This window comes from Ruditapes philippinarum, unplaced genomic scaffold (assembly GCF_026571515.1).
Source record: "Ruditapes philippinarum isolate M1 unplaced genomic scaffold, ASM2657151v2 ctg1881_1_1_1_1, whole genome shotgun sequence".
NCBI lineage: Eukaryota > Metazoa > Mollusca > Bivalvia > Venerida > Veneridae > Ruditapes > Ruditapes philippinarum.
In genome coordinates this window covers 288,165-304,503 of record NW_026865939.1, presented here as the reverse complement: position 1 = coordinate 304,503, position 16,339 = coordinate 288,165, and the positions used below count along the sequence as shown (strand labels likewise).

At 31.9% G+C, this 16,339-nt stretch overlaps 1 protein-coding gene across 27 annotated transcripts in view; it reads left to right on the top strand.

Moving 5' to 3' along the window:
• LOC132730805 (rho guanine nucleotide exchange factor 11-like) overlaps positions 1-16,339 on the top strand; it is a 120,937-nt gene that overhangs the window by 34,654 nt on the left and 69,944 nt on the right. For 25 of the 27 annotated variants that reach the window (XM_060716842.1, XM_060716825.1, XM_060716848.1 and 22 more), the window contains one exon: positions 15,879-16,039. In XM_060716842.1, the coding sequence (XP_060572825.1) occupies positions 15,879-16,039 (161 nt within the window). Of the gene's footprint in view, positions 1-3,976; positions 4,134-11,119; positions 11,307-15,878; positions 16,040-16,339 lie in introns of those variants that run through there. The other 2 variants (XM_060716852.1, XM_060716853.1) reach the window with 2 other exon arrangements.

The following is a 16,339-nucleotide window of genomic DNA, read 5'->3' as shown; positions in this document are numbered from 1 at the left end:
GAGCAACCTGGTCTGGTAATCTGTATAGGCAGCATAAACAAAATTGTTTATTTTTACATAGTAAATGCAGTGCCAGTGAAATCTGAATTTGACTTACTTGTCTGTTTTCATCTAACGCATCTCTTAACTTGTCTGTATGATATTTATATGGTAAATTAAATTCTGAAAATTTCCCCTTATCCATACAGACTGTGGGACAGCCTGGGCAATAGGGACAATTGATTTTGCCACCCCTGGAAAATGGATGTGCAATGTAGAGCCAGTCAGAACATAATAATCTATGCAGTCATTGTGCTATAGAAACCAGATTTGTAAATTGATTTGTATCCAACTTTTATCTTTAAAGTAATGCAGAAATAGTATCAACCACTGTCTTTTTGCAAGGCAAGGATTTGCTTAATTTTGATGGTTTAAACCAAATAATTGTATTGAAATGTATAAAATTATGAAAGGAAGAAGTCAGTATATGAATATACTTTTTCTCTGATGATAATTTTACATTTGACAGTGAGCTCATCTTATCCTTCTATGAAATCAGTTATGCTTCACTGATGGTATCCACCCAAGCAAGAAACGAAATGTTTATAACCAGCCTCCCATCCTCCCTCCCCTCCCTCCCTGCCAAGTCATCCCACAGTCTTATACCGCATCCCAGTCTAGTGCCCCTGTTAAGTTTTTTTTCTAGAAATTAATTTTCCCTGAAAAAAATACAACAAAAAACATTATATAGACTGCAGGTTTCAAGAGGAGGTACTTACAGGGAGACAGAACAGTTGTGGTTAAAAGATGAATCCAACAGCACCTGCTGTGAAAGAAGATTTTTAAGCTAGGATAAACAGCATGTATTTCTATGTTGAACTTTTGTAAGATAAAATATGTGTAATATATATAAATATGTGGTGAGATATATTATAGTGAATTATTTTGTGGCTTTTATTTCTTTATACTCTGGACTTAATTCTGAGCTGTCTTAAACTGTTTCTATGTATTTGGTTACTATTTTGAACAAATGTAAAGTGTGAGGAAAACTTGTGTATTTTATTTTGGCATTTTAAACTAAGACAAGACTTAAATGTTAAAGTAGACTGGTCTGTGACCAGCACTGGTCTGTGGGATTTTAGGATCTTGGCAGAGATGTTGAATTGGTTCATATGGGATGAAGCTGTAATGAATTGTCTGATTATTGTTCAAACCAGGTACTTAATTGTCCTTAACCAGGGGCTTTGTTGTCCTGAACCAGATGCTTTGTTGTCCTGAACCAGGTGCTTGCTTGTCTTTAACCAGGCGCTTGCTTGTCCTAAACCAGGCGCTTGCTTATCCTAAACCAGGCACTTCCTTGTCTTTAACCAGGTGCTTGCTTGTCTTTAACCAGGCGCTTGCTTGTCCTTAACCAGGTGCTTTCTTGTCCTGAATCAGGTGCTTTCTTGTCCTGAATCAGGTGCTTTCTTGTCCTGAATCAGGTGCTTACTTGTCCTGAATCAGGTGCTTACTTGTCCTGAACCAGGTGCTTTCTTGTCCTGAACCAGGTGCTTGCTTGTCCGTAACCAGGTGCTTGATTGTCCTTAACCATATGCTTGCTTGTCCTTAACCAGGTGCTTACTTGTCTGTATTCAGGTGCTTGCTTGTCCTCAACCAGGTGCTTAGTTGTCCTGAACCACATGCTTGATTGTGCCTTCCATAATTCACAAAGGAGTACCTGGGTTCTTCTTACTGCAATATAACTATTATAGGAATTGGCACTATAATAATGGTCACTATTACTTAGCACTGAACTTAAGCTAAAAAAACAACCCATCTGGTTTTGCTGTTTTCTGCTTTTTCTTAAAAATGTAATTTTGAAATGTCCTTAATATGTACATAGTTTGTAGATGGGACATCTTGCGCAATAAGGAGAACATAAATTATGCTGAAGGCAATCTGTATGTGATATAAAACACATTATAAATGATAGTAAATGTTATATAATATCCCAAGGTTGTGGCTCTATTGTTTTCAAGTGTCAGGTGATAAAGGTTGTAGCATACCAAAAACCAGAAACCATGTTATTCTTGGAAGTTATGTTGTTTTGTATGTCATGTGATGCTGGAGGAAATACCTAGGGTGTGTTAAATGCTCCACACAGGTAATTAAGTAAGTTCAGAGTAGAACAAGTGGTAAGGTGTACATGTGTATGTGTGTGTTCTTTTTTTTCCCTTCATCTGTTTAGAAGGTTAGTTCAGAACAGTAGGTTGTTTTCCTCAAGAATTGTTTGGATTTTGGCAGAGATGTTCGATATACAGTGACAATTATATGATGTAAAATTGTGGTGGATTTGGTACATAGCATTCATAAGATAGGTGCAAACTAAACAATCAATTATCGCTTATGGAGTTTACACAGTGCAGTGGTTAATTTTGGAGTGTTTTGGGATATTCATATTCGTAATTTCAGTTATTGTAATATTTTCCTCAGAAATATATCTAGTGAGTTCTTGAAAATTTTAACAAAATATTTTCATGTTTAGAAAAAAGTATTTTATTCACTAATTCTTTGAAGTATTTTCAGTAACCAAGTGATAATTATAAATTAACTGGGGTTATATATGAGTACAAACTATAATGTTTGGCAAAAAAATAAATTTAATAAAGACCTTGTTTCCACAAAATTAGCATATCTTTGTTGAGAAAGTCAACATTAGACTTTTGTCTGATTGTATTTGATAGTGTTTTAGTATATTTCCACATTACAATCATAAAATTGCTGAACGTTTCACCTGAAAATCAGAAAATACTGACAATTATAGTAAAGGTTAGACCTTTCTTGTAATTGAAATATATTGGGCTTGCTGTGTTGTCATTGGATTCAACTGAGGAGAGCTGTATGTCATCACAGAGTTTGGAATTTCCCAGTTTTTGCCTACTGGTTTGGTAAACTTTGTCTTCTTCTGTTGCAGTTTCATTCTCAGGTGATTTATATTGACAAGTCTTGCCTCATGCATAGAAATTGGTGAATATTTTTCAGTTACTAATCTGGAAATACTGGTCAATGTTTTGTTTCTACACACAGTTATTTTAATTTATCTTTGACATTGAGTCTAATGGTCATTTGTCTCAAAATGCTGATTCACAAATCATGTAAGATTGGTAAGTCGGTCACTTGTGAAGAAATTAATAATTACTGGTTCGTTTTCTAGGAGAGCCGGTTAGGAAGATAGTGTGCCAAGATGTGACCCCAAAAATATGTTGAAATCGGTATAAATTCCAGAAAACCATACAGACAAACATTATTATATGATAAGTAATTTCTTCATTCTGCTGTTTGAACATTTAAATTTTAATGAGCAAACTGTATTAGACTCTGACTGTGTTTAGAATTTAATTACAAACTGAAAATCACTGCAATAAAAATTAAGTAAATCCTTGCTTTGCAGTTGGTGAATCTAAAATTGAGGAAGACAATTTATTGATATGTTTTACAAATTGATCCTGAAGTTTTTGTTGTACAAGTCACACTTGAAATGTTAAATAATTTATTCATCAACAGTTTTAATCTTAAGTATCGTACATTATTATAAGTGTGACACATAATATTTGGCTATATTTTCGTTCATGTGAAATGATAGCATTACGCTGCATGATATCATTATATTCACCGTCTTATCTATTACCGTTTAATTAAACTGTGCATGTTTAGGTTTCATATTGACCTCAGATATCTGGGTTACAGTACCAAACGGACAATAAGTTGCTATATATAGTAACATTTTTTCACCTAGCTTCAGAGCCAATTAAATCATTAATGGTGCAAGTATTCATATAAAGGTGACCTCTTCAGAGGAATTAATTACCGTATTATACGACCATATATGTTTATGGTGTAAATCAAGTTATATTAATATATACGCTGGCTTACTGAGTCGACAAATTAAGTAGAAATGCAAGTAATAGGTCATTTAACGTCAGTTTTGTTGCACAGGTTCGGTGTAGCGTGACCAGCTATATTCTAGATTTACTAATATTATGAAGGCAGATTATTAGGAGAGGAAGAAAATATGTATCATCCCTAATAGGAAATATAACTTGACGAAAACTTAAATGTAACACAAAATTATGTGGTTTTAAGTGAATAGTGATGCTTGTTACACACTGCGGCGGGTAAGTTGATTAATATATGTTAAACAGTCGTATATTTTTATTTTAAGAGAAAAAAGAGGAAATGTTATTGTGTTATTTTTGTATATGGTGAATGACTGCAGGTAAAGTCAAGGTCATATGTAATATTACCAGCTAAATATACAGTAAACTTAATGTGAGTGCATGAAGTGACATAATTATAAAACGTGTTTTAATGGCGTCGTCACAAGGCAAAATTTCGTATCACAAGACTGATTTGTTTATATTACAACAATCTTTGCTGAAATGCATGTGACTTTTATTGTCATTAAATAAGATTTGTGTAAGCAATTATATTTAAAATTGTTTTATAGAAAAGTTTATTATAGCAATACTTGAGAATTTATGAAGGCTATATTTAGTTTTGGTTAATGTAAAATGAGGGCTCAGAGCTGTAGTTATTCTGGTATAAAAAGTTGTATTGATTGTTCTGATTTAATATATAATTACAGTTTTTGTTTTGATCAAATCCATGTTTCAATAAAAAAAATTTTTTTTCTTTTTTTTATTGGGTTTTACATCACACCGACACAGTATAGGTCATATGGTGACATTCCAGCTTTACTGGTGGAGGAAGACCTCAGGTACAATTCCGTGCATTATTTCAGGCACTAAAAGGTCCCTGAGTAGAACCACCCACATTCCGTAAGCTAGCTGGATAGCTTCCTCACATGAAAAAATTTAAAGTCCCTGTAGGGATTTGAACCCACAGTGGTGAGGGGCAAGTAGTTTGAAGTCAAGGACCTTTACCACTCGGCCACTGACGCCTCTTTAGATTAAATCGATGCCTAGGTGCGAAAGGGTTGTAACTCATAATTTCACCGAAAATGTTTTTATGGTATTTTTCAATGAAGGAGCAATATACACACATGTTGTAAAAATATTAAACTTGAAAGCTAAAATTAAACTACCAAAAAAGTATATTGTCCAAAGGTTGTAACTCAAACAGACATATTTTGTTGGTGCGAAACGGTTGTAACTTAAGTTACAACCGTTTCGCACCAACATTTTGATAATATTTTGAATAAATCCTAGTGCAAAACAGTTGTATCTCAATATCTTATAAATATTTAGTGGATTATTTCTTTCAAACTAATTGACAAGTTAATAAAACAGTCTCAGCTTCTGATTCCTTGTTATTTACATAATTGTTGAGCTTTCATTCAGACATAATACAAGAATTTGAATAACTTATACATATTTCAAACATAAATCAATTCCAATGCTTATAAAAGAAACAATATCATAGTACATTGCTTTATTTGACTAACAGTACTATTATAGTGAATTTTTTTCAACATAAAAATTGTCATTGGTATAATGTTGCAAAATAGCAAGAAAAAGTAATGGAACTATTTTGGTTTTACGAAAATGAAATTACCGTAACTCAAAATAAATTTATTATAAACAATTACCATACAATATATTATGATTGTATCATAGTTTGGAGACTTTTGAAAACATGTCAGAGTTAAATTGCATACCAATACATGCACAGTGCTTTAACAGAGCTTGCTTGTTAACTGGTTCATTTTTTCTGGTTTCTACATATTGTGATGACAGGGAAAGAGAAAGGGAAGGAGATAACAGTAGAAAAGTCATATTCAGATGCTTATACATTTGGTACATTTTTCTTGGATGACTGGGAATGTGTTTTTATTTTTGCCTAAGATACAAAAGAGAAAGAACATCAAAACAATCGGCAATCTGATTTATACTCTCATACAAATCCGACAGCCTCGTGTTTCGATGCTTTTTTAATTACTAAATGTTAAAATAACTTAAAGAAATTATACAATTATTACTCAATTCTTGATTTGGTTTTAAACTTACATGAATTACTATTGGAATATTTTCATGTCTTGTCAAAGACAAATTGTATAAATATTGTACTAAAATTTATTTACGTTACAAGACAATGTCTGACTAGATATGTGAACAAATTTTTCTTTGACAACTTATTGTAAACAGTAAGTTTAGATACATATACATAATAATAAAATAATTATGTATAGACAAAAGTATTACAATATAACAAAGGTGTTACGTGTAGATGATATAAACCTACATGTAGATAAAAGATGTTAAAACTAAAATTCTTAAAAAAAATATTAAAGGATTTCTCAGTATCGATAGAAAAATCTAAACCTAACATTATATCCCTAAAGCAAAGATTAAAAATGTAACATGCTTGTTTGCATGCCTGTTTGATTGAGCTTTTCAAGGACAGCAGTAGTAAATGCAATCAACTGTCAACTCTTCTGGCACAAATTTAAGCAAAACTCAACTAAACATGTTCATGGTGTTAAAATTGAGAAATCACAAATATCTGCTGATGGGACAAAAGAAAAAGACTTTCCATTAAACTGCAAGCCAACAGTATGATGTATGGTTGAATTACACAGATAAACAGGCTACATGTATATCTTGCTTAAGTTACATAGGTCTATTATTTTAGAAATAATATATCCCAAACTGTGATTTTATCGCTCAATAAAATCACTGTTTGGAGGTCGGATGTGTGGAATTACGAGGGCAGAGGGCGTAGCCCGAGTGATATAATGATGCACATTCAATCAACAAACAGTGATTTTATCCACTGATTCCAAGCGATTTGGATTTATTATTTTGATTCTAACACGACATCCACAAATAAAATTTTAATGCTGCCATACCTTATATATAGCTTAATTGCGCCCGATTTGTTCCGTACTCATTTTCAGCGCATCACATTTTTAGTGGTTACTTTGCGTGTATAATGATAACATCACATGTCTTAATATAGAATGTCAAACAGTGATTTTATTGCATAATAACGCACACTTTTGGTTCTTCTATGTTCAATAGTGAAAAATGCGGGTCGTGTTAGAATATTAAGTAAAATATGTTATTGACCCTTTGTTTTCTGTTAGATAAAACTAAATTATCAGATATATTCTATCTGCTATTTAAAATCATTCTTAAAGATATTAATCACTTCTTTAGCTGTATGTGCGTTTGTGTGCACACCTGTGAATTTTATTGGGGTGAGGGGATCGCATTTTAATAATTTTTATTATTTGCAGGCCTTATTTTTTTCTCATTTAATTACTGACTGATTTATATAATTATAAGGACTGTAATTAGAGTTGTAAGAATAGCATGAGCTTAGAAGCTTAGAACATCTATTATCATCTTTCTCATACTTTTGGCTTAATAGTAAAGAAGATCCTGGATAATGCTTAAATATATAGAATTTGTACACAAAAGCACATCCTAGGAATTATCTAAGTTTTCAAATTAAGAAAAGCCTATGTATAGAATAGATGTAAAATAAAATGAGAGTATTCCCATTTTCTAAAGGCTTATATTAACAAAAATAAATGTGTCTTAGATGGTTTTGTCATTATGTAAGTTTACATTTTGAATTGGGGAATTGGGAAAATTTACCTTTGATTCTTGCAAAAGCATACATGTTAATGCATATTTGGAACTTATGATTGGTTTGACAATCTGAACTGTGTGTCACATGGAAAAAATATTATACATAAAGTGAATTTCTTTAAAAAAAAATTATTTGACTGAAATTATATTTTAAAAACATAAAATTTGAAGGTTCTTCACTGAAATATCCAGGCAATATGTTAAATTAGTTCATACTAAACACAACTAAGCTTTGATCTGTTCATTTGACCCATTACAATTATCAGAATTTAAAGCAAAAATTTAGTTACAACCCTTTCGCACCAAATCATTTTTTGAATTTTTTTATTTTTTTGGTGCGAAAGGGTTGTAACTGAAACTTTATCAAATATCTCTTTATCCTGGCAAAATAAAATAACCTTTCCAATCAATTATATATCAGTAAATGAATGAAAGCCAAAAACCAAAATTAAAGAAGTATTTATTAGAATGTAAAAGAATAAATAAGTTTTTTGTCTCTCCTGAATAATTTCAAAATATTGAGTTACAACCCTTTCGCACCAAGGCATCGAAATAGTCTTGAGTAAATTTACAGTAAGATCATTATGATAATTTTGGGGCAGTTACAAGTCTGTCTTTTATATGAATGAAAAGGCAGTGAAGTTATAAGCTTTTAAGGTGTATAATTGTATTAGAAAAATTCACCATCAGTTCACTGACTAATTTAACAATCAACTTGCAAACTTTTTGGTATGATAATATATTATGATCTATTGTTAACTCCCTCATAACTTTAATGTTAGAAACAGAGAAATTGCCAACAACTGTTCTCAAAAGTTCTATATAAGTTGTACATGTAGCAGATTCTTCTTATGTTCAGGTAACCATAGATTTCTTGCTATATGATCAGGTGATGTACATTCAAATCATACTATATAATAGCTCCATGTTACGAGAGAGAGAAAAAAAACTCACACCAAACCCTGACCTCATGCAAAAAAACTAGGCGGGTTTATGATTTCCTTGATGTTAAAATATTGGTTGTTGATTATAGAAGCAGGTAAGTATGGCACTATAATTATGTTTGTTGTTAATTATAGAGAACAGGTGTGAGCCGCTGATCAGTTGCTGTTGTTTTTATGTGCGTTCTGTATTCACGTAGCACAGCCTCCTACAGGGCTTGTTAGAGGAACTTGGTATGTTATATTGGTACACATTGAATTGCTATCATCGGCTTTGTTGTCAGATCCTGACCAGGATTTTGCCATATTTGCTACAAGCCTGAATTCTGAATTTTGTTTAATCTTCTGAACATTTCGTGATTTCTAGACAGGATTTCAATTTTTGTTTTTGGATGGATTAGCATCCCTGACTGAGTTTTTCTGAATTCTTACTTTTGATCAGTTTAGTCTGCTGGTTCCAATCTTGCAAAGAATATTCTTGCTTTTCAATTTTGCTGGTTCCGGTTGTGAATTCTTTCCTGTAAGAAAACTTGAGCTGGATGTAGGTCAGATATTGTGATCTTGAATAATTGGCTGAAAGTACATAATTTTAAAGGTGCGACTTTGAATCCTTAATACAACAATAAGAAAAGTTTAACTTGTCAAGTGACCACTTATAATGGCTTGAAGTAGCTGATAAAACCAAACAAACAATCAAACATCTTACAGTCATTAAGATCACTATTAGGTTCCAGGAAGTGAATAAATAAAGCGAAGTGTGAATATAGCTTCCATTTAGCCTGCATTGATTGGTTTTATGATCCTGCTCTCCAAACATTTTTCTTCCCTCTGCTCTGCCATAGTTTCCTTAATATTTGCTCTTTATATTGTTTACCAAACTGTCAAGTTTTTGGTGATTAAACTCCCCAGATCTACAATTTTATTGATCATAAAAGCAAATTTTCTGGAATCTTGTTTATCAGTATCTGGCTGCCTTACAACACCACTTCAGGTTTTTTTTACCATGAAGATGATGAAAAAAATAACACAGATCTGCACTATTTTATTTGTTTTCTGCAGAAGGTATGATTGTCTGTACAAGTGGATGAATACATTTTGAAGAACTATTTTTTTGCCATGACGGGTAAGGCGGTGCTGTAAGGTTTTGTGAATGTTGGCAATTAGGTCATAGAAACCTCCTTTATGCTCTTTTGGCATAGTATTTTAAATTGTTTATTTGGACCAATGCAAATATTAAAATTTGACAATGAAATGTGTGGAAACATCATTATGTTCTTCTTCTGTTCATCTTTAAATGGACTGTTCCAAATTTAAAACAGGGTCTAAACTATTATCTGTAAAGGGATAAATTCATCAGAGAAATTGGCTTCATTTAATTTTAATTAAAGCCTCTTAAAGTTTGAGGTGATGATCTTAGTAATACCAATTTGCTTGTCTATTTATACTGTTGAATGCTCTGAACTGAAATACCTCAAACTAACATTGGGAGATACAAAAGTTTTAGCAGGACAAAGAACACAGAACTGAAAAATTGTAGGGTCAAGTCCTAATTTAACAGGTAAAAATTGTATATTTGTTTAGTTATAGAAATATCTAATGGGGACACTATTTAATTTTTATTTCTTAAATAAATTTACATTTCAATAATGTGGCCTATTTGATTTTAAGTTCCTGTTTGCAATGATATTTATTCCTTCAGTCTATTTTGTATGTAAAAAGATTTATAAAGCAAGTAGATTAATCACTTCTTTTTACAAGAATAAAATCATGTAAATTTATAATATTGATGTATTTTCCAATAAAAAGATAACATTTGCTGGCCACATTTTACAGGACTCTAATGTATTAATTATGAAATTACTTAGTTTAACCCACTGCCACTGCTAAAGTTATTTTATGAACTTGCCCTTTGTTTGTTTTGGACCTGCCCATTATGAGTTTGATTAAGGGATTTCAATTTTCAAATGTTAGAATTAAGCATTCATCAGGTCTGACAATGGTTAGACTGTCACTCAAGTCCTCCTCTGCAGGACTCTTGTCAGTCAAGTCCTTTTGGACTCATGTGTCAAGTCCTTTTGGACTCATGTGTCAAGTCCTTTTGGACTTGTGTGTCAAGTCCTATTAGACACATGTGTCATGTCCTTTTGGACTCATGTGTCAAGTCCTTTTGGACTTCAAGTCCTTTTGGACTCATGTGTCAGGTTCTTTTGGACTCATGTAAAGTCATTTTTGGACTTATAGTGTCAAGTCCTTTTGAGACCTTTCTGACTCATGTGTAAAGTCCTTTTGGACTCATGTGTCAAGTCCCTCTAGAAAGATGTGTCAAGTCCTTTCAATACTGGTGTGTCAAAATTTAATACAGGAAGTATACTCAGAATAGATTAAGATTATTTTACATGAAAATAGATAAGTTTAAACTTCAGAATTTAGTTAACCTGCTCCTTCATTGATCAAGTATATAAGCTACATACTGGGTCGACTGGGTATTGTGGGAAGGGAAGAGAAGTATTTGTTTAAAGATTTGTTTCCTGTAATAGTTAAACCACAGGTTGACATAGAGAGGTTTCTGTATTATCTCTTTAAGGGTATTTTGTTTGATTTTAGTGGAAAGTTTATAAAGTGTAGATTGTTTAGTTGAACATTTATGCTAACTGAATGCCTGGATTGTAATGATTTATTAACATAATTATACTGGAATAAAATTGTAATCATGAAGACATTGAAAGATTTGTGAAATATGTTTGAGTTACAACTGTATTAGCTGTTTGGGAAAAATAAAGTTGTGTTTAAGGTAAGAGTTTCATTTGGATTTAATGTTTGCCAGAAAAATTAATAAGTAGGTTTTTTAAAATAAATTTATGAAATAAATTTTGAAAAAAAAAAACAAACAAAAAAACAGGTTACGTCACTTGCGATCAATGTTCAATATAGATTTATTGATCAATATAGATTGATACGTAACAGAAACCTTGCACACAAAAATTTGTATAGATTAACTTCCTTGTATTACATGGTACCTAATTTTAACACATAAAGAAATATGGGGGGAAAATTTGGCAGAATAGACTTTTTAAGATATAGATTTTACAATTTGATTACATTTGGTCAAGTGGTTTCAGATAAGAGGCCACTTGATACAATAGCCATGATTGATAGTCATTGACCATGTACTTTAATTATAATACTGATTGTGCTTGGATGTTTGACATTGTTGGTTCCAGGATGACCCTGTCTGTTATTTAAAGATCATTATTATCATTTATGCTAGAAGATTGGTCTGTCATGATTTTGCTTCTGTTTAGAAAGTTGATTTGGTACATTATCTTCAGAATGTCATAAGAATCTGAGATACATTCTGGTTGATGATCTTCACACAGGGGAACGACCTTATTTTATTTAAATGTCTCTGGTACTAATAATGTTTAAAGGTCATGAAATAAGATTGTGACATTTATGATTTACTTTTGAAAAAATGATTGTGTTTGGTAATTTCTGGACTACAGAGTGAAGTACATGTGCCTGTTATTCAACATGTATTTTATTAGTAAGTTGACTCCCGAGGTTTCAGTTAGTTGTACTAATATCACTGACTTATGGATCATGTTGCTAGATAACTTGTGTAAGGAGTTGGATTCCTGGAATGGACAAGTTGTTTCATAACAAGCTGTTTCATGTAAAGATCACATTTATACTTACCAAGCTATGTTACAAAAAGTTCACTAATGTTACAGCTTAATGGGACAGAAATAATGGACAGAATGGGTCCACATTGACAGATATATTGACAGTAAAGCAGCATTCAGTGACATATCATACAGATATTTCATTATTATTTAAAAAATGCTCAAACAGCAATTTAATGTCTTTGGCAATTGTACCAGTTAACGGTCAGCAGAACTGGACGTCCATGCATTTTGAGTAGATTCCATTATTTTATTTGCTTGCTTGAAGTGATTTGATAATGAAAACTCTTAAAATAGGAATAAACTATTCCAAATTCAAAGCAGGCCAAATCAAATGCCTAAATTCAGTAAGGAACCAAGTGTTACCGCCTATGATATCCATAAGAAATGATATTGGACAGAAAAAAGAATTGGAAGCTGCATTGCCATGACCATTGCAGTATTGGTTATAGGGTTAAAGAAAGAGAAATTCCTGTAAGATATTTCCCATCATGCTTCAATTATATTGCAAGTTTCTTAAATTAATTATTGCAATAAATTTCTTGCATCTAAAGGTAAATCATTGTTTTGTAAGTAGTTTCTGGCAAATAATTGATTAGTTTGTAGTCAGCTATGATTGGCCAACTCCGAATAATGGTTCTAATGTAAGATAAAGCACTGGGCGTGTGCATGCTTTCTATTTATAGCATGACTGTATCTATATTTAATGTAATGTCTTGTAATGATGGGGTATTAATTACATTGGTGAACCAGTCAGCAATAAATGCTATTATAATGCAGGCATTGTCTTAAACTACAGTACCGAAATAGCATAAATGACATATACCAATGGAGATAGAGGGCATTTTTTTCTGGCATTATGAGTTTATACAGATAGCTTTGAAATGGACAAGCTGTGTTGAAATGGAAAGAAAATTGAGTCCTCTATCCATCAAAATATATTGTGCATTTAAGGTTATTCGGTAATTTGATTATTGATCTTTACTAAGTTTGTTTTGATATTATAGAATTATAAGTTTTGTAGTAGAGGGTGGTAGTCTAAGACAGTCATATCTATATCCAAAATAATCATTGTTGGCGTAACTAAAAGAAAGAAAAAAAACATTGTATATAAAAGGAACTCAATTGAGGTTTAAAAGCCTAAAAAATCATAAAATGTGAATTTTTTACATAGATCAGCTGAAGCGCTTGCAGAATCATATACAAAAAAGAAGAAAAGAAATACACTCAGAAATAAATTGATAATACTATTTTTGCACTATTTTTTAGGCGTTACAAGGCTTTATTTACAGTTTTCGGTCATTTTCACAATTAGAATGATTATATAGGAAAAACAGAGTGGATAAATGATCTGAAATTTTGCACACAAGTTATTGTTCTAGACCTACATCAAATGCAGGTATATTAATTTCGAAAAAGATATTTCTTTTCCTGTCATGTTAGAAAACCACTGTCGAGTCCCTTTAATGTTGGAACTTTTAGTTATTTGTTAATATGGTAGATTTATACTTGATTGCAGTACCAGTGTTGATGTTTACTCTGTAATGGAAGATGAAAATGTATTTGCAGTAATTGGTAAAGATTTCTTCTTCTCAAAGGAATTTTATCATGGTTACAGTTTTTTTTCTTCACGAAATGTTGGCTAAATTATTATATAAGAGTATATTCTTTCCCAATTATTACAGTTCTTGTTGATATATGACACTTTGTAAGCCAGCAATTAACCAGGTTTTACTGATGCCAATTAACTTAAACATCCAAGTTTCCCCCAGAATGATTTTCCAAGGTAAGAATGAAGGTTCAGTCAGAAACTGGGTTAGTTTCAAGTGTGCTAGAACCTTGAAATTTCTAAATTGTTTGAGAAAATGATTTTTCTCATCTCTAAAAGATAAGCAGATGTGGTTGAAGACATATTTTAGACACTTTAAAGTGGACATTATAGGAAGAAAATAGTCTGTTTTATGCCACATTTACTGTTTAATTGCTTGACTTATTACTTGAGAAATTATCGGATAACTGGTCCAAGTTCATGGTTGTCAAAGAATTATTTTAAGATCAGGTACTCAGTGATCTCAAACTCTCAGGTAACCTCTTTGCACTTGTCACATTCTTAAATATGTTACCTGATTAATTCAAAGTTTAAATTATTTCATACAACAATTTGAAATGCTTTTGATATAATTAAAGAAAGGATTTTTGCTGTGACCTTGAAAACTTGTCAGTTTAAGTAGAAGAAAGAAGAAGTTATGTATAATTATAGGAAAAGTGGCATTCAGGAAAGAAAAGACTTCTGGGAAGTTGAGTCCATTTTAGCATACCAAGGCCAATGGATTTGACATTTTGTATTGATATTGTTGTTTATTTTGAATATGAATGGGAAATAAAAATGGATTTTGACCAACATTAAAATTACATAAAACTTACCTTGTTGATTTGTGGCACTGGTTGATGACCAGGCAGGTGAGGTTTCAGGTATAGACTAATTAAATACTTCTTGTAACCAAACTAATAGATCTAAAAATTTTGATATGACTAAAAATTTGTTACATTATAAACTTGTACTTTTTATCTAACAAAACAAATAAAATTTTAATGCCTAGACTAAATGCTTACATGTAACGGGAAGTTAAAGTGTTTTTTACAAGAACATTCCATGTACAAGATGGATATTATGAGGGAATGAAAAGCCTGAAGGAAAATTTGATAGTTGTAGATTTCCAGACTTTGTTGATGGTAGCCTGTTCTTGTCTGATTGGTTTGATAAGCCATGGAGCACCTGTTTCACATACTTGCTTTTTCTCTGATGATATAGGTACTCTCTTTAATGTTTCATCCATTCAATTATGTGGTTGTAGCAATGCTATCTCATGTACAATGTCAATTTAGAGGCCAGGCTTAATTGTAGACATTTGATTGGCTATCGGTGACATTTTATGAGATTTTGACCAATGGGAAGAGTGCATTTATTGTCTGGTTCCCGGTATGAATTGGTTTATATTTGTTTAGTACATATGTATCTTGATATATAGGTTATCAGAGCTGTGTTAGAATGTGCCAAACCTTATCAATGGTGTTATATTTTTTGTTGAAATGATAGGTTATAGTGTTTTGAAATTTGTTCTAATGTGCTTGCAGGCGCGAGTCTAGAGCCAATTGCATTTTAAAGTGTTTATCTTAAAGAAACATACTAAAATTGACAACAGCTCGCAAGATTTCAAAGTGGATGTTATGTAATATCTGAAGAGACACTTTCTGTCAGTAAAAGTTTTGGCAATGGTAGACATATAAAAAATATAATGTTGTTAATTGTATTATATACAAGGATAGCTGTTTACAAGATACAAAATATCACGTATGATGTGTCACTGGCAAAGGTCAATAATTCTAACATGGATTTTTACAGAATTATAGCCCTTGTTTGAACTTTGAAAATTCTACATTATCCCAGCTCTTGTTTTACTATCAAGCAGTAGTCATGCATGCTGTCCTTCTGACAGCTCTTGTTTTGTAAGGGCCTGTTGCATTGTAAAATGTTGTTTGGTCTATATTTTTAAATAAAATTTATTGTAACTCATTCATTGAGAATATTTCATTGACTTTATAAATACATACATTGACATATATATGTTACTATAACGCAAGAGTATATTTAACATTTTGTTCTTCCTTTTATTTTTCAGCTGGATCCTATGTGGCGTTGACGCTGCTTGGCAAGCCATCTAACACCCATTTATCCAACAGAGATTCTATATATGAGCGCGAGCCCAGTTCAAACCGAGAATCATCAGGATCATTTAGAGACTCAATAGTTGATAAAATAACTGGACCACAACCAGTTGATGTAAGTATATGTCTCCATGGTAACACAGTGTGTCATTTCCATGGTTACCATTAAATTGAAGCTGACAAAACAGATTGGTGCCAGTATTAGGCTGCTTTATTTCAAGTCAGAGGTTGAAGAAAATAGGGAAAAAGCCATGATCCACATTTGTTTGTCTGTCTGGTACAGTACTTTTAGAAGATCTTTTTATTTAATATTTTTAGAAAATATAATTATGATCCCTTGAATACCCTGAATTATTTATAGAATCTAGTTTCAAGCTTCAAATGTTGAAATTGTTTCAAAGAGGTTTAACATAGA